Source organism: Mastacembelus armatus, chromosome 7 (assembly GCF_900324485.2).
Source record: "Mastacembelus armatus chromosome 7, fMasArm1.2, whole genome shotgun sequence".
In the NCBI taxonomy this organism is placed as follows: Eukaryota; Metazoa; Chordata; class Actinopteri; order Synbranchiformes; family Mastacembelidae; genus Mastacembelus; species Mastacembelus armatus.
In genome coordinates this window covers 16,658,255-16,676,714 of record NC_046639.1, presented here as the reverse complement: position 1 = coordinate 16,676,714, position 18,460 = coordinate 16,658,255, and the positions used below count along the sequence as shown (strand labels likewise).

The window sequence follows — 18,460 nt, the reverse complement described above, 5'->3', positions numbered from 1 at the left end:
ATAGGAGATCTTACTGTCTCTAATTACAGTTGAGAGAAAAGATATACTGATAAATAAAGCCGGTGCATTATCTAACTACAGTGTACTCCGTTTACATGAAGAAGTTAAAATTAAATTGATGCATCGGTAGAATGTGGGCTGGATGGGGACATGAAAGTTTAATGTAATTTGTTGCTTTGGTTGGTTATCAGTTTGACAGTGTCTTTCCCATAAATGTATTTTAAAGTAGGTTGTATATCATGTAGTCAGATCTGTCTTTGTGTGTTAACAGAGTTGCATCACAGTCGTTCTCTGTATGCAAAACGTCAAGTCAAAGGACAGCACATTAGATTTAACAAAGCCCAGTGGTGGAAAAATTCTATGCTCACACATAAAAGATCAAAGTGTAGTTAAGATGAACTTTTACTTGTTTGGGTAAAGACATAATTTGATGTAAATGTGCCAGATTTGATAAAGGCATAGCCAACATTTGATTAAAATCTCAAGCAGCTTCATTTGATCAGATTTGCTGTTAATCACTTGGTACTCTGCTGTGGGAATTTGTGGATTATGTGTCACAGCCCACATCTATGTCTAACCTGCTTTCTGATGATAATAATTACACATGTTTTAAATAGTTATTGTTATGAAATATATTTGCAGCCCCCACTGATTTTTAGTTATAAGGCTTTATTAATAATACATCTACCCACATCAACGGAGAAAAAATAAATAAAAATTTCACACTGTTAGTTTAGGTTGGAGAACCAAATGACTCCAAAGTGTCACTGTCACATTCAACTATGTGACAAAGCCTCAAGGGGCATAAAGTTAAAAAAAAAAATCGACAGACTCTTTAAAGAATAAGCTTTGATTGACACACATTAAATGATAACTGCTCACACCAGTGCACGTGTTGAATGACAGACATTAAAACATAATGAATGATAAAGGATTTAAAGGATTTTTTTTTTTTTAATATAGCTTGTTGTGCTTTCAGTAAATCAATGACGCTTTAATCGACTCATTCATCTCTCTGCCAAAACAAGTCCAATATTTAAGACACTAAAAAAAAACTTTTCAGCTCTAAAATAGATGGTTGCATCAAATTGGGTCAATTTTTGTGTTGGAATACAAACCTGAATTATTTAATTTGACTCCCTCAGGCTCTGTCTTGTATTACTCCTGAGGACTACACATCATTTTAACATAATATCTGCTCTCATATCACTAACGATCTTTTCTGCTCACTAAAATCAAGTTTCAGACTAAGTGTTAAATATAACAACACCAGTACAGTGTAATGCAATCTACAGCAACAGCAGTGCAGTAAGTGCTACAGTACATCTGTGAAACCTCTATTGTTTGGTATCTGAGATTGAAACTGCATTTTATAACTTTAGGATGCACTTGTATTAAATTACATACAGTAATGTACTGTAATATAAGCTATAATGTTTCTGCTGCTTTCTGTAAGACAAAAAGATTAATGGTTATTGTAGTCCAACTATTTAGACTTCATTATGCTAAAAATCCTCTCTTTGCCCCAGGTACTGTCATGGAAATGTGGAACAATATCGTCTGTCAGAAAGTTCTTCTCGTTATTGTTCCATTTTGTTAAGCACATATGCAGCTTACAGTGATAACAGTGGTAGATTAACCATTGAAATGCTGTGTCCTTGTTTCTTAAGCAGTGTATCATTTCTAGATGGCAGCTGTTGGTTTTGATGACTGAAATGACAAGTCAAAATCATAGCAAGACAATCCTGCTAAACTTTGGTAGCATCCAGTATCCTGCATGTACTGGTTATAAATGAGGCTTTTTAAAAAAAAAAAAAAAAAGAAAAGCCTAACTTCAAACTCCATAAAATAATTTGAGTTAATTAATGAAATGCAAACTCATGCCCTTGACCAGCCTGAATTGCGTAGGTAGATTTGGTGAACGATGTTTGGATGATCTTTGTTTTGCAAATAGTCAGGACCTTATAGTACTGAGATGAAATACTCTTGGAGAATTAAATTTGAATTTAAAGATCACCACATAATGAAAGTGAAATATTCAAATGTATATAAAAAGGTCAAATACATCTTTACAATGTCATGCTCAACATTACAAACCGTTTCAAGTAGCCGAGCTGTATGACTCACGAGAGGTTTATTTAGAAAAAAAAAAAACCTGAAGCAGAGAGCATTGTTCATTTTATCTGAACTTCACATACTCGGTTCTTTTAAAGTTGTTGGTTAATGTAGTTGGCTGGCTGACTCGGGGCTACACAGCAGCAGTTCCTCTGAGATGAAAAAAAAAAAAAAATCCCTTATGCTGCAGATTTAAATAATGAGTGGGAGTGTGAGTTCATTTCTTGGTGAAACTGAAAATCCTTAATCTAAGTGCTTTTTATACTGTCAATGGAAAGAGGGAAGTAGGCACAGTGTTCCTCTGCACATTGAGCCCTGTGTTTGCCTGTTTTACTTAACAGGGAGGTGAAGTGTTTTAGATGCCTTACAGTAATCAGCATCCTCTGCCTCGGGACTTTACACACAATTAGAGCATTCTGCTGCCTCGCTAAATGCCAATTTGGGCTCCAAGGCTGAGCACTAACCGGTGTCCATCTCTAATAATGCGTATTTCTGTTTAGCTGTGGAAAACCCCAACTGTGCTGAATGTACAGGAAACCCTTTTTGTCCAATGAAACAGGGCTTATATTAGGTACCATTTTGGAAAAAGCCTCTCCTTTTAGCAATACAGCTCTCATAGCAAGCAGTTTTTTCACCTGGTCTTCCTGCTTTGAATTGTTGTGTTTATGTCTCTTCAAGGACGGGAAGATAAAAATCCCTAATTTTTCTACCATAAAAAAAATAACAGTTAATTTAATATATACTGTGCGGTTGTTAAAAATCTTGGTTTTTAAAGCTCTGTAGATAATAATGCAATAGATTTTTGGCTTCACACTAGTAATGGGGGCCTCAGGTGCAAGAGCAGGCAAGGGCAGTGGAGGTTTTTACTCTGAAGATAAACTTAGCTGATTTTTTTTTTTTTTTTTTTTTTTTTGCACTTAGAGCTGACAGTGCTCTTTTCTGACATAGCCACGGGCTGTCATCTGCTGCAAAGGTGAGGAAGCATCCTCAAAACCTCTAATGGAGCACTCTGCTACCCCAGTTTAACACTCACATTTTGTTAATCTGTTTAGCTATTGAAAACCATCTGTCAGCACGCTGATTATAAGCTATAGTTTGCATTAACTACCACGGAGGAGGTCGGGATGACCCAGTCACATAATTGATATGAATTCCATTACTGGCTCTCAGCACTAGGTGAAGGGGCAGAAGGTGCTATGGTCTAGAGCAGAGATAAGGGAGGGGAGAATGTCACACACCTGCACTGGGAGAGTGGGCAAAAATGCGGCTTACATCAAAGGGAAGTTACAAACGTATTGGGCTTCTGTCTCGCCTTCTGACATAGAGGGATGTTATGTTTTTGCCAGAGGACGTTATGACCTCTAGAGATACAAGCAATTTTTAGTTTGCAGTTGGTTGATGAATGCCTCATTTATTTCAAATCCCAATAAATCAAACATTGTTACGCTAATTAAAGCCTATGTCATAATTTGTGTAATCAAGACTTTAACAATGTTCATATTACATCACTACACACTTGTAAAATGGAACACATCCCAGTTTAATTGTATTTTATATTTAGTGTTCATAATTAGGAAGCACGCAAGAGTGAAGAGAATTCCCATAAATGACAGGATTAGTTTAATTTACTGAGGCTGTGATTGTGTGGCGAGTTGTGAATCTATGTCTCTGTGTGTACGCTCAGATGTGTGAATGCAGTTTCGAAAGGTTGCACACGAATCTGTAAATCCAAATAAGATTTGTGCACGTTTGCAGGTATGTGTAATATGCTTTCAAAAAAACTGAATTGGAGCAACCTTTTATCATTTACCAGTAGAATAGTTCTCACATGTTCAAATGCTAACACACATTCCTCAGTAGGGTTTTCTTCTTCAACACTCACTTCACCCAGTCAGCGTAACAGTCAGTGTGGATCATTTTCTGTTGCGCTGAAACAAAATTCATTCTGCAGCATCTTTCAAAATTCATGAAATGTTTTTGGAGTCAAAGTCACCCATCACCAAAATCCTAAATATATACAGTCTATTTTGCTTGTGTTTATATACTATTTGCAAAACTGTCAAATTACTGCATTTTACACTGTAATTTGTTGCATTCTGCTATATCTAAAAATGATATGTGTGCAGGAGGTTGCCAGGATGGATTAACCATGTAAAAATATTATTTCACCAACGTGTATTACAAGAGAGGACATAAGTTGTGAAGTCACTGAACCTGTGGCCACCTGCAGATAAAAGCTGACCATAATGACAAATAGCATTACCATACATCTGTTAGTTAGACAACTACAACTATCAGTTTGTCTGCCAGCACAGTAGTGTAACTGCTTTGGCCATCTGCTGTGGCTAATAGCGTTTGTTTTTGTAAGCAAACTCAACAAAGTCATGCACACGACAAGACTGAAAACATACACAGCTAAAAGTGTGGACAACGCTCCATTTACCTTGAAAATCCCACGGTTTGTGCTTCGTTTTACATAGTTTCATCTCCAAAATGTGTAATTTAAAAAAAAAAAAAAAAAAGTCATCTCATGAGTTTTGGTGTACCACTTAGTTGAAAAGAGCAAGTGCAGCGACAAGCGTGTTTACTGATTCTGTATGGCCGACCACTGTGCCGCGCGCCTGATTTTTATGCATTTATAATTAAGTAAATGTGAAAGTGGCAAAGGAAAAACACCCACGAAAAGCACAGGAGACACATTATCCAATATACAAGATGTGATGTTTGAAATACATTAAAATTTGTACATGGACCTGGTCAGGATTGAAATCTCTAGGTGCTTTTGCAATCTGGCATACACTGGTTGTATAGCTAATTAGGCACGTTGAGAGCGGGACATTGTGCAGCATGAGACTGCAAGCCTGAGCTAAGAGCAAAGACAGCAAACAATTTTAAAATCTCTATACATACAGTATATATAGATTTGTCTACACATTTACATTTTTTTACATAGTCACAAGTCTTAGTACGCTCTCAGCTGTCCACACACATTTGCACATAATTTTGCGATGGTAATAGCTCCATTATTATGCACCAGCATGAGGTTTGAGGTATCCATTGAATAACAATACTGTAGTTCGCTCAATGTGACTGAACCAAGGAAAGGAAATAATGGTGATAATGTGGTTTCACGTACCTTGTTTATAGTGGTAAAGAGGCAAGCTCATACGTTTCTGGTGGTTGTTTTTTATATTCATCTGACATTTTTCTGCCCTCCTTGCTTTGAAAGGAAATCAAAATCTTCAAATATCATAGAAGAGGCTGTAGCTACCTGCTTTAGAGACAGACATCCTCTCTGAGAAGCACAGTACAGTAGGTGTTCTGGTGTCCTTTTGAATTAGCTGGTGGAGCACCATTCTTTTAATTAATCCTGGTGAGGTGAGCGATCATGGATGTTTATCAGTGAATGAAAATCAAGAGGATTAGGGGTATAATCCCATTGAAACCACATAGAGTTTTGGCAACTTTGTCTAATTCTATTTAGCCATGATCTGCCCACTGACACAAATGTTTACAGTAGCCCAAAGCCAGATTTTCTTCCATAGCTATTGGTCAATGCCCAACTCAGACCAGTCAGTTTGAATTTTTCATTTACCTCTATTCCCTTCTCAATCAAATTCAGTGGATTCACTGACCTGGACATTATTATTGAAATCATTCATGCTGGAAAATACAACAAAACAAAAAACAAAAAAGCAACTTCTCTTATTTTTTTCTTGCTGTTCTTTCACTCTCCTTTCCTAAATATTGTTTTAATCCGCTTTTCCCGACTTGTGTGTGAAATTGTAAAGTAACAGTCTTCTAAGCATGTTATCACTACAGTAACTTTGCCTCAGGAGAATATGTACAGCCACTGTGTAATAGAAAAAGAAAAATCTAAAATATTTGTTTTCTTCTTGGGCTCTCACTCATACTGCTGAGGAGATAACCCTTCCCCCACTCTCATATGCGTGACACGTTGCAGCATTGTTAAATATCAAGACCATTCCTCATCCTAATGACCTAATGTGAACGGCATCAACAATTGCTTCCTTCTCCCTCTCCGGACTTTAATCTTCCCGTCCTCCATCCACCCCACCTCTATGCTGATAGTTAATGGAGAATACAGGCATTGTGAATCACCATTTCATGACAGCAACTGCATCTCGATAGGAAATTATAGAGGCTATACATTGAGCCTGAATATCTATAATATAATATGTCATGCACAATGATCTTTGATGCTTGTTTTTTTGGAGGAATAAATGACTCAAATGTGCATTTCACTGCAAAAGAGCTAGACTCCGTTTTCTCATTGGTATTCTGTTAAGCAGCGATATCAAAAACTTTGGCCGAGTAATTGTAGTGATGCTGAAATATGCTCCTTGATCTCTTTCTATTCAGTTGATCAAACAGGGGATCTGTCAAGACAGCTGTGGCAAGCCCTGTCTCAGAGTGAACTAAGAGCATGACAGCACCCCTTCCTTCCACTTCTTTCTGAGTGAAGGAAGCCACCGTGCTACAAGGCCCTGTTTCATTTCTGTCTCTACTTGTTTGTTTTCTTTATGAAGTTTTGTTTGATCCTCCGGGTTTCTACCGCAAAGGATCAACAGCAGAGGAGGTAGCCACACTGACACAATGCTAATCTGATTGTAAATATGAGGTCCACTGAGATTTTCAGGCAGCATCAATACACATCATGGATTGGCACTGGATTGGTGAGGACCATATGGTACTGTGTCTGTGCAGTACCACGGGAAGCCTCTAATTGACTGTATGAATTACGGAGAATTGTTAGTGGTGTTAAGTATTATAGATTCTTAGCAGGTGGTTATTGTAGGCAATACTTTACCTGCATTGCAGAGATGCTAGAAGCCATTATAAATCATCCAGTGCAAATGCAGAAGGGCTGGCTGATAACAGGCACTCATCAGTCTTTTCCCAACAAGACCACCTAATCAAATCTATTCAACTGTGTGCTATCATTACTGCTTCTGTAAGACATCTATTCCTTATTGTTGTTCCTCCAAACTACAGGTTACATACACAAATACATTTATTTGCTATTCAATTATGCTTAAGATTTTAGTCATTTAATCTGAACCACCTCATTCAGATCTGTGTGGAGATGTTGGCTCCAGTAGCCTGTAATAAAATATTTAGTAGTGGCCTTATTTTAGTCAGGCATGTCATGTGACGTCATGTCAATCAAGTGATGTTTGAAATTTTAATTGTATTAAATGATTGACTATTCGGGCACCAGCAAACCTAGAGTAGTTGTTGGTTATTTCACTCTGTAGTAGTTCACATGATGCAGAGGAGTTAAAAACACAAATCATCATGATTTGCCATTCTGTTCAAGGTATTTCCAAGGTATTGTTGAAGGTATTGAACTTCATAGACTTTAATATTTCTTATGTTCAAGTGGAAATTTCTCCCTTATAGTGAGCATAGAGAAAAGGTCATAGGGTCACTAAAAACATAAGCAGTGCATTTCAATTGTGCTTTAACAAGCCCTTGTTAAAGCCCCCTCTTGGCTGTGAAATACTGTGAAAGCGTGAGAGGACTTAAGTGAGATTGACCATGAGGAGGCCGAGTTAACGATGATGTAAACTGAAGCCACACACATTATCCATAGTCTTTATTTGATGTTTATTTTATTGTCTCTGTGGTTTAAAACCACTCTTAGATCAACAAACTGACAATCAGATTTGTCCTTTTTACCATTGTTACGTGATGATGAACCCTCCACAGTGCGCTGCAGTATCAGTTTAGAATTAGTATTTGTTAAGCTGCAGATGATTGTGTTCCATTTTAAATCCTGAACCTGCCTCTTTACTTGTTAAATGCTGCTATAAAATCTCAAAAGAAGGGGGAGTGAAGAAGGGCATGGTAAAACGACTGTTGAAACACATGATCTCATGATTCATCATTGGAATATGATTATCCCCAGAAAAAAAAAGAAAACCCTTAGGCAGTTGACTCAAACCATATACCACTGTCAGCAGCTTTCAGATTAAACCCTAATATGTTTTTGAAACAATATACAGAATATATTTGAATATATTTTACCAGTGACTGCTTGCAGGAAGCAGTTGTAAGTATTTAAATGCCAACTTCTGTTGACGTTACCTTAATTTACCTAAATATACTTGACCAACCTATAATTGATAATGCCGTAGGTGAAAAATTTTGTGTATTTACAAAAAAAAAAAAAAAAAAAAAAAACGATAATGGAATTTATGGTATAATGTATTACTTTCTGTCTGTGTCTTCACATAAATCCTTCATTACTTTGCTGCAACTTTTATTCTACCCACTAACAACATTATGAAGTGAACTTATTGTAACTTATTATTTGACTTTGTAGGACATAGCTTGTCCCAGCCCACTTACTTCCAATTCAGAAGATACCATAATATACACCTTTCTATGTGGCAAAAAAACATACAGGTAATTAACCTGAAGCAAAAATAAAACATACTCCACATTATCATATGGACATGTATATCCATAAGATAATGCAGCTTTTAGCATTGTGTTGACATGACTTGGTTTGCTAGGGATTGCATAACTATTAAACCTCACAAAATATCATGACGCGGTTTGAATGTTGTAATTTCAAATATTCAAATATTTGAGCAGCAGCAGATTCAGTGGAGAAAAATATGACACACGTTTACATGACCAAATGATTAAAGCCTGTCGTTTCCTCAGCAGTCAGACTGTAGGCCTTGTTCATTGCAGATAGTACAGGAAGAACAACTACAACAGCACATTTCACATAATTTCATCATCAAAGTATTTTCTCACTGAGAAACTGTCAGTGAATGAGTACTGAGTGGATGAAGCCTCTTGATGTAGGACACTTCATATCACCAGCAGTCACATTTCAGTACAGAAACTGTGAGAGCTAGCAGAAAAATTGTCAATCTGGGCAGTAAAAAGGAACTCATGTGCCACACATAAATGACAGGAATTGTATTTACCCATGCAGTGCTTGCTTGCTCTTTGAGTTAACTACTTTTTCTGAGAGAAAATGCTGCATTCAATAATGCATGCCTAATTTAAAAGACCATTGCCCTTTTGGTACCTTCTCTAAACTCTGCTGCTGAGTTTAGAGCAAGGCAGTGCATCTTAACGTGTGTGTGGAGCTGATATTTTACCAATCACCGGACCTCAGTCCCCAGCCCGAGAAGAGTTTTGGTCATTATCGTGGCCTGTGGGAGATGACTTGACCTGTGGAATGTGCAGGGTTTACAGATCTCATTGTTCATCACGATGGCGACATCAGTAATTCAAGGACAGCTAATTCACCTTGAGAGAGGCCTCTGTGGAGCTTAAAGACAGAGCCTGAGAATGAAGTGGTGCTTCCCCTTCTGAGGTGGCTTCATTTAATATTTTACCTCATTAAAGGCTGGTACTGTGATAGTTCTCTTGCACATACTAGTGGATATTCAGTAGTTGCAGACGAAAGCTTTTAGTCATTGAATTTATATTAAGGTATTGATCATAGTTGGTACATCAGGGACTACAGTTGCTTTTGTGGAACATTACACTTTTATGTGTTATGGGCCAAGGAAATCTGAGAGAGGCCAGTAAAGGTTAATCGAAACACCACTTACCATATGTCTGAAAAACGCTACAAACACTTTCTGAACAGGCATTGGAAAGAGGAAACCACACTCTATTTCTTAGTAGGTCCCTTGGCATTCCCAGCACTGTGTGTTCAGCCATTGCAGACTTTTGCTTTAGATTATCTTTTTAAATAATACAAGATTCTGCTGCTGTGGTCAAAGACCTTGTGCCATTCAAGCAGTATAAAATCCCGTATTACTGCCAGTCAGACCAGCCGTCACAGCTTGATGAGGCTCTGCGGCAAGTCTGACCTTCTAATGATCAATCTCCAGCTAAGGCCACAGCAGGAATCTTCTGTAATTTCCTTCTTTGTCTGGTGAGATGACAGGAGTGTCAGCAGCTGGAGGACTACTGTATGATGGGAAAGTAGATATGTTGTGTTGCTCTGTGTCAGGTGGTAAGGGCACTGCCTTCTTCTCACAGCTTCAGTGGACACTGAACATTGCAAGATTGGATATCAAAAAAAAAGAAAAAGAAAAAAATCTCATTTTGTTCCGCTTAAAAAAAAAAAAAAAAAAAAAAAAATACAGCCAAGTAATATTTAGGAGAAATGCTGCAGATGAGCTGTCTCTGTTTTTGTTAGCACTAATGGATTGGCACTGTAGAGGTGATGTACAGAAACACAGATACAGGGAGCCTCTCTTGTGCTGGGATGTGTCTTGATCATCCATGGAGTGGGAATCTGCGATAAACAACCGCAGACCCGAGGAGATTTAAAGTCTCACTGTCCCACTGGCAAACAAAGATCAGCTCTGTGATCAGCTCTGTGTCTCAACAGTTTTATTCCACATTGTACTAAAAAAAAAAACAAAAAACTCAAGAGCCTGTGTTTATAACTTATTTTTCATTCAATTATAGTGGTGAAGCAAAATACTGTGCTCTTTAGAGCTGTCAAACTGTCACTCCAATGTCACGTTGCTATTCTGATTTGCATTTTTTGGATTAAAGCAGCAATTTTATGTAGAAAATACAGGTGTTATCAACCTGAAGTAAAAACTGTACCTTAGAAATGATCTAATAATTGTTATTCTTTATTATTTTATTAATCTCTCTGGTATGGTCTCTGGCGGAAATTCTTTTTGGCAAACCGGGTTGGGGGGGTGGGAAATCTGTGGAGTAAAAGTGAAAAGCTGCTACTTAGCATGCTTAGCATACTTTAGCACTCATTAAGTGGCTCTTCTTCACAGTGAACGTTTATGTTAAGAGTCAATTTTGTATCTCTTGTTTCTGCAGTGGCATACCTGGGAAAAAATGTGGGACCATCATCTTGTCTGCTGAGGAGCTGGGAAACTGCAGAGTAAGTCCACAAAGTTTTGACCAGTGTATTTTGTTTAATTTGTTGTTATTATTGTTTTTGTTTTTTTTTTTGTGTTCACTGCTCTAATTTGTAATAGCCACCCTAACAATGGTACATTACAATTTAATGGCACGTAGTGGAACGTACCCTAATCGTATGTGGCACACTATGGGCAAATGGTGCATGTTGTGTGAAATGCGTATTATAATTTTAGTATTCAAAACGCTGCTGAGTGATCTGAGTTGCTTAATAGGCTTAACTTCAACAAGATATGTCATCATAACTGTCCCTATTAAACCAGCAGGATATGCCATGTCACTGCAATTGTATTTATCATTTGGGAATTGTGTACATAGTGAATATGTAGTTTGAATGGTTATTTAATGAGCCCACTTTCATTCCAATCACTAAAACAGGCATTTCTTCTTGTCTGTTGTGTTAATCCATGGTTGTGCTCTAATAACCAGTGGCTACTAATGCCCATTGTCTTTCTCTCTGTACTGCTAAACGAAGATAGTAAATGATCACATTATACTGCTGCCAGTAGAGCGAGAAAGCAGCAAGACTTATTGGCCAGAACAACTGGACACCCTCGAAGGCTATAAAGCGAGCCATTGAGCTACAACTACTGTATAAATCTTTTTATGGTGTGCTAATAAATGTAAGCATCTAATGATTCAAAGCTTTGTAAATTCCTGTAAATTCAACACGTTGAGCAAAAAGCAGTTGTATCTGGCTGCGAAGGTTCTTCTTGAGGTTTTACTAATGGCACCATTCACTTCCTCACAAATAAACAGTATCCTCTTAGAGTGAGACAGATAAAGCATGTTGATAATAAAACTGCCATGATAACCATTACTGATTCGGTCCTGCTAGATTGAAGTGTCAGTGCTCACAGCCACTGAAGGGCTGCTGCTGTGAGTCATCAGGTGCATTGGATCTGTGATGATGGGAGTTACTATCACTGCAAAGCACCATTTCAAGAAGCGATTTTGTAATATAAATGCAAATCATCATTACAGATACAAAAGACCATTTCCTCTCTCGCAGACTCAATTAGAGAGACACAGACTTGACATGTCACTCCAGACCTGCCCTGTTTACACAGAATTTAACCCTGAATGGAAATACCTTAGGTTTCAGTAAAGAACAGGATACTAAAATGAAAGAAAAGCCATAGTATAGTTGAACAGCCTGTAGACACTTCTGTCAGTACAAGTCCCACACCTGTGAATTATAGCAGTTTGGAATTTACACCATCCATCTGGATGGTGTTTATTTTGTAATCCACCTGTGACCAGTAAATGAAGGCAGCAGAGTTGGTGCTTCATCAGAGGTAAACAACACAACTCATGCTTTGGGAAACTGAAATCAGCGCAGTAGGAATTGACTTGGGGAAGTTCTGTTAAGTGAGGGCGGGGATGCAGGGGGGGAGGTCGCTCTCACCTTCGCGGGGGAAATGCCAGGTATCATTAGACGGAGCAACAGCATGGATCAAAGGTTTCCTCTTGGCTGTCGTTATCTGGCACATATGAAATCCTGGGCAGTGACTGGCTCCCTTTCAGATCCCCTTCACCATCCAGCAGCAGCTCTGGCCGATTTAAATCAAGCTAAGCCACACAGCACTTAAAGCAGTAAAACCCTGTGAGTTTTGCCGTGTTCATGTGTTAGGCAAAAAAAAAAAAAAAGTGGTTCAGTGTACATAGATGTCCTTGAAAGTGGGCATTAATAATCCATACAGCATACAACATCTAACTTAACACCACTTCAGCGCCTCTTGAGGATGTACACAGTACACACTCAGCAGCTTGTTGCAGTGAATTTGCTGATATTAAGCCTAATTACCACTGATGTTCTGAATTGTAAGATGTGTTTTCCCTGCGCAAGTATTCTTACTTTCACTGAAGTTGGGAAATGGGATTTTGGCTTTGTTAGAATTTGTCTTCCTGTTAATTTTTCTTTCTGTTGCCAAAGCTGTTCCTCACATTGACAAAAATCAGTCCTAAATACACAAATGAATGTAGTGATGTGCAGAAGCATACAAACTAATAGTGTTAATTTCTGATTCCTGTAATCCTCTGGCTCATGATTCGTTTGGTATCGCATTACAGCATGGGATCCCGAGGACACCATAAGCTTATGTAATGTGGAATTGAAGTATTGCCTGCATTGCTTTGTATTTCTTGGACAGGCCGGCGACAGTGTGCATTGCTGTGCCACTTACCCCATGTGGCGATATCTTGGTGGAGTAGAGAAATGGGAAGAAGGCTGTAGCCTGTGCTCAGTATTCCCCTGCTGCTCCTAAACCTCGGTGGCTGAAATGAATGTTCTGCCTTTTTTCCCCCACTTAATGAGAGAACACTGCTAGGCACCAAAGTAGGGATGTGTTAGCTGTGCCTAATGAAGGCTTAAGGCAACATGTTGCCATGATAGTGTAATTGTAGAGGCTGTGTCAGGGCTAAACTGGACAGTTAGTGGATGGATCTATTTTTAAGGGCTTGTATAACTGAGCTCAGCATACTCTTGTAACATGATGTGTTGTTACTTTAAATCCACAAAATGACCCACGGTGGGAACTTAGATGTTCAAATTAGACATTCTTGTGAAAAGCCATCAAGGGAGAGCTTGACACACTTTCGGGTACACACTGCACAGTGAATGGCTCTGTAACTTGGCTGATCCGTATCCAACTACGCAATTTGGGAGAAGACAACCGTCCATTAATATGCTCTGTACCTATTTTGCATACAGAGAGAAACAGATAATAACTGAAAATGAAAAGAGATATATAGCAGCCCATTTAGACGGTACCGACTTCTTTAATCAGCTGTTTACTTGTCTTCTGTTTCAGTATCTCAGCGGTTTTAATTGGAAACATAAACTACGAATGGAAATAAAGCCATAGTCAAATTAGCTCTGTTTTCGTGGGATTTGAGAGAAAGTTATTTTTCTGTGCGTCTGCGTCGTGACATCCATCTTTCCCTGAAAGACAGAGGCTGGTCTCTGTCGTGGTCCAAAGCAGAAACTGATGTGATGGAGGTTAGTGAGAGGCAGGTCAGAGGAAGAGCGCACCACACTGATGTGGGTCAAAGCAATCGATAGAAGCCCTGCCCAGCACCATGCTGATTCAGATCTAATAGATGCACTTCAAAACCTAAAAGCCCAGTAGACCAGCTGGGTAAAAACAGCTCTTCTTTTGGCTTGTTGAAGGCTTTGAAAGTCTTCTTTGTATTTCACATCTGAGGCGTTAAGATATGATGATTAGACACTTGGCTTCCAAATGGCTTCGAATGCAGTATGTTTCAGACCTAAACAGTTTTTAGAAGGCTCATATAGCATTGAAATAAAGGCCGTCAGTGAGGGAGAACACTACTCAGAATTTCTTCTTCTCTGGACATTTACCTGTCCAGCGTGTCCCCACTGTTCATCCTCATTATTATACAATGCATTATACCTTGACCACAGGGAGACTATCTGAAACCAACAGCATTATGGGGCATGCTCATTGTCTTTATAATGGCAGCACACATTGAAATGCTGCCCAAATGAGTATAATTATGGTAATACCAGCCTTTCTAATGTATCATTAGCTGCACTCACACCCTCCACATCCTTTTTGTACACAACACCCCCTCCTCTATGTGCAGGGTTTTAGAATCCATTTCTGTGCCTCTGCATAGTCTCTCACACTGTTACTGTGATTATACTCAGCACAGCATTTTTTTATTATTTGATATTACTTGTCCTGTCCACTGATGTTATACAGGAATTATAATAAAGAAATGGAAATTAATGCATTTGTAGGTTTTGGAAACTACAACCCACTGTCTGATTTCACTCTTATTAGGATTCAGTCAGCACTTTACTTTTATCTGGTGCTTCAGAGCTTTTATATCTTTGCACACAGCATGTATAAACAAACAATGGGAAGCAAACAGAGGCAAGACCATGGATTTACAATGTTTTTTTGTCTTTTCATTTCTCCAACTTTCTTTTTCTTTTTCTTTTTTTTTTTTTTTTATAGGATTACACCACAATGCAATTCTGTGCCAACAAACTGGATAAAAAAGATTTCTTTGGAAAGTCAGATCCCTTCATGGTTTTTTACAGAAGCAACGAGGACGGCACGTGAGTTTGGTTCCCACTTCTGCTTCACAGTGGGCTATCAAAGCCAGGTTAGGAGGTTGCGGAGATCAAACAGGAACGGTTGAGAGAATTAGAGCTGCATACAGATCCATTTATACAGATGTATTGTTTTTTTTGTTTTTTTTGTCTTAGATATGTGAGTTATAGGTTTTTAAATCCCTTTTAACCTGCATCCCCAGGTTCACCATCTGCCACAAGACTGAAGTAATGAAGAACACACTGAACCCTGTGTGGCAGCCCTTCTCCATCCCTGTCAGAGCACTCTGCAATGGAGACTATGACAGGTAGGATGAATAATGATATACAATAAAGTCACACACACACACATTTCACACATCTTCAGGTAAGTGTTATTTTCCAATGGAAGTCAAAGCCATGCCGAGTTTCAATATGTGTGTGCTTGTTTCAAAATGTGTTCCGTGCAAATTTAGACACCATTGATTTTCTACCATTATTCTATCAGCTTCTGAAATAGAAAATGATTACATTGCACCAATATTGCAAGAAAAGGTGATTGCATTTCAGGATTCTGATGGGCCGCACCAGTGCCTTCTCCTGTCTTAGCTGAATCTGTTTGGCCCCATGGGACACCTCGGAAACAGGAAGATTTTTGTCAGAAAAACCAGAGGACAGACAGAGAAAGCGAGAGCAGGAGGAGGAATGGTTGTACTTGCTGTGATGCTGACAGGCGGCTGGAACAACAGAGGAGCCCCACTGAGTTTGTGTTTGTGTGTATGCATGTGCGCAAAAGCGTGAAAGTGCAGACCCAGACAGCCATGAGGGTCTCTAGAAGTCAAAGAGCACGTCAAAACCTTGCCCTCTTCACCACGCTGGGTGTTAACAGATGTCCTTCCCTTTGACCTTGTCTCTGCCCAAATCGAAGCGAGGGAGCACACGCCTGAAAGATGCCTGAATCCTTAATAGGATTTTTATGGCAAGACCACAGCAATTTAGAAAATCAGAAAATCAAAATCTAAATTGTTTAGCAATTCTGATTCTGAGGCTTTGAATTTTTTGACTCTACATTTACCAATTTAATTTTTCATGTTTCATAGCCTTTTCTTCTCTCTAGATTTTGTAATGCTGATTTCCCAGATTCACTCTTTTTTTTTTTTTTTTAACAATGTTTTTGAGTGAAGTTATTAATTAAGCCATTAGAGTCCAAAATCACAAATTTGCCTTGAAGAACTTCAACAACCTGAAGTGCCATCTGTCCTTAGCCCATTGATTTTTGATAAAGTGCAAATAAGAGAAGAGTACGAATGTGGGAACACCTCAAGGACAACATTCATGCAACTACAAATGACAAAAGATGAGGGTGAGTCCCCTGGAGAGTGACAGTCCAGATTCAAGATGTTTGACACAGAGCCAAAGGGACAGGAAGGCAGACAAGTCTTAGGGAGGCCAGAAAAGCCTTAATCTTCATTGTTCCTCTGTGCCCATTTTCCACATGTAAATGTTTACTCCTCTGCCATGTTTCTCAGACTGATGTGAATCAGTCAAATGTCTTAGAATCTTGTGTAGTGTAATCTGTCTCATTTCCACTCAAACATGCAGTGGGTGCAGAAAACAAAATGAAACTGATCCAGTGATCAATTCTCTGTATCAACATTTTAATCATGTTGTAGCGTGGATCGTGACCCTCATCAGAAAATGATATTGGAGAAAAATGATGGTGACTGACATGTCACTGGGGAATCAGCTGCCACGCTGGTCCTGATTGTCAAAACACATCAGTGTGTTTTGTCTGTCAGTCAGGAGTACAAGCAGGATTTGTACTCTGAACTGAAAGTTGAATACCTGGCTGTGTTATATATATATTTTTTAATATAAATGCAACCGTTTTAGCACAGTACATTTTTTTGGCTCATCTGATTACTCATCTACTTATGTGAAATTTGTTAAAATGCAGTCAGAATGAGTTCAGGTGCAGAATAACGGGGCAGGGCTCTATCACTATGCTTCCTTCTGGACCCACTGACACATAATTGACAGCAGCTGATGGGGGTGCAAGTCACTGATCTTTTAGAAGAAAGGAGGCATGTTCCTCATTCCCAGTGAACTCTCTGAGGCTTACTTATTTGGTTTCTCGCCACCCAGCTTATTTTGGGAACTTGCAAAATATGCTCCCTCTCAAGAGGTTAGTTGTCTGTCTTTGATATGCAGAGAAAATGCGTTACCCAAACTTCTGGCGACTCTATCAACCCGCTCTTTCTTCCGTGAGAAACACAAACTCAGTAGTAAACAATTCATTAAAATCCTTGATGTCATTGTACCAACAAAGTTTCCCCTCAAGAACATTTAGGTTGCGATGAATTACATAAACGTGCTCACACAAACAAACCCTTCTTTCTCCCTTTCTTCCCTCCAAATGTATGTGCGATGATTATGAGGGTGTGTCATGTGACTTGCAGCTTGCCTATAGGTCATTCGGAGCTACTGAAATGCACATCTGCCTTACATCATACAATGAGCGTGTTGAGGAAATGTGCTGCAATGTGCTGTAATCATGTATGACTATTAATACGGTTGATCTAGATGGATCTCGTAGCTGGAAATTGCATTATTTCATGAATTCTTCTGCAAATTTTCCCACTTCAGCTTTGCACCCTGGTAGATGTCTGATCATGCAGCTGTGCACAGGATTAACATTTACTGACTCCCCCCCTTTTTGATGTGTTTTACAGGACGATCAAAGTGGAAGTGTATGACTGGGACAGAGACGGGAGGTAATAAACACAGACAGTACATTCATGAGGTTTCATTTTCAATTTGTTTTTGCCCATTCTCAGATTTTTTTTTTTAATATTACTGTGAATAATAACCTCAGCAGTGATGATGTAATTCCTCCACCTCCATTTACAAAGGCAATAAAAGTATTTCCGGTATTTATGTATAAACATGTCCTAAAATATGGCGTCATTATATTATGATTATGTTACGGTTATGAACAGTCACAATCTATTTTAACTAGTGACACAAATCATTGTGCTGTTCTTGTCTATATTGAACACAACCTTGTAACATTCACAGTGTAGTTTGGAGAAACATCTATCAAGGGAAAATGAGATATCCTACAGGAGAATGTCAGGGTGATGTTTCCTCCTGTATGAGGACAGTGACTCTAAACAGTAAAGTCAATTTACTACAGAGTAACTAATAAACACTGACACAATGTCCATTAACTTCAAGCTACCAGAAAAGCTTGCTTGATGTTAATGATGCCAAAGGAGGTCTGGACAGTTATGCAATCCAAGGGTTTACTTCCTCTTTCCATCAGTACAG

General features: G+C 38.7%; 1 protein-coding gene across 3 annotated transcripts in view; it reads left to right on the top strand.

The window, feature by feature from the left end:
* The window catches only part of cpne5a (copine Va), a 62,296-nt gene that overhangs the window by 19,525 nt on the left and 24,311 nt on the right, over positions 1-18,460 (top strand). For 2 of the 3 annotated variants that reach the window (XM_026332843.1, XM_026332844.1), the window contains 4 exons: positions 10,966-11,029; positions 15,054-15,157; positions 15,355-15,459; positions 17,863-17,904. In XM_026332843.1, coding sequence (XP_026188628.1) covers positions 10,966-11,029; positions 15,054-15,157; positions 15,355-15,459; positions 17,863-17,904 — 315 coding nt within the window. The remainder of the gene's footprint in view (positions 1-10,965; positions 11,030-15,053; positions 15,158-15,354; positions 15,460-17,862; positions 17,905-18,460) is intronic. The other variant, XM_026332845.1, reaches the window with a different exon arrangement.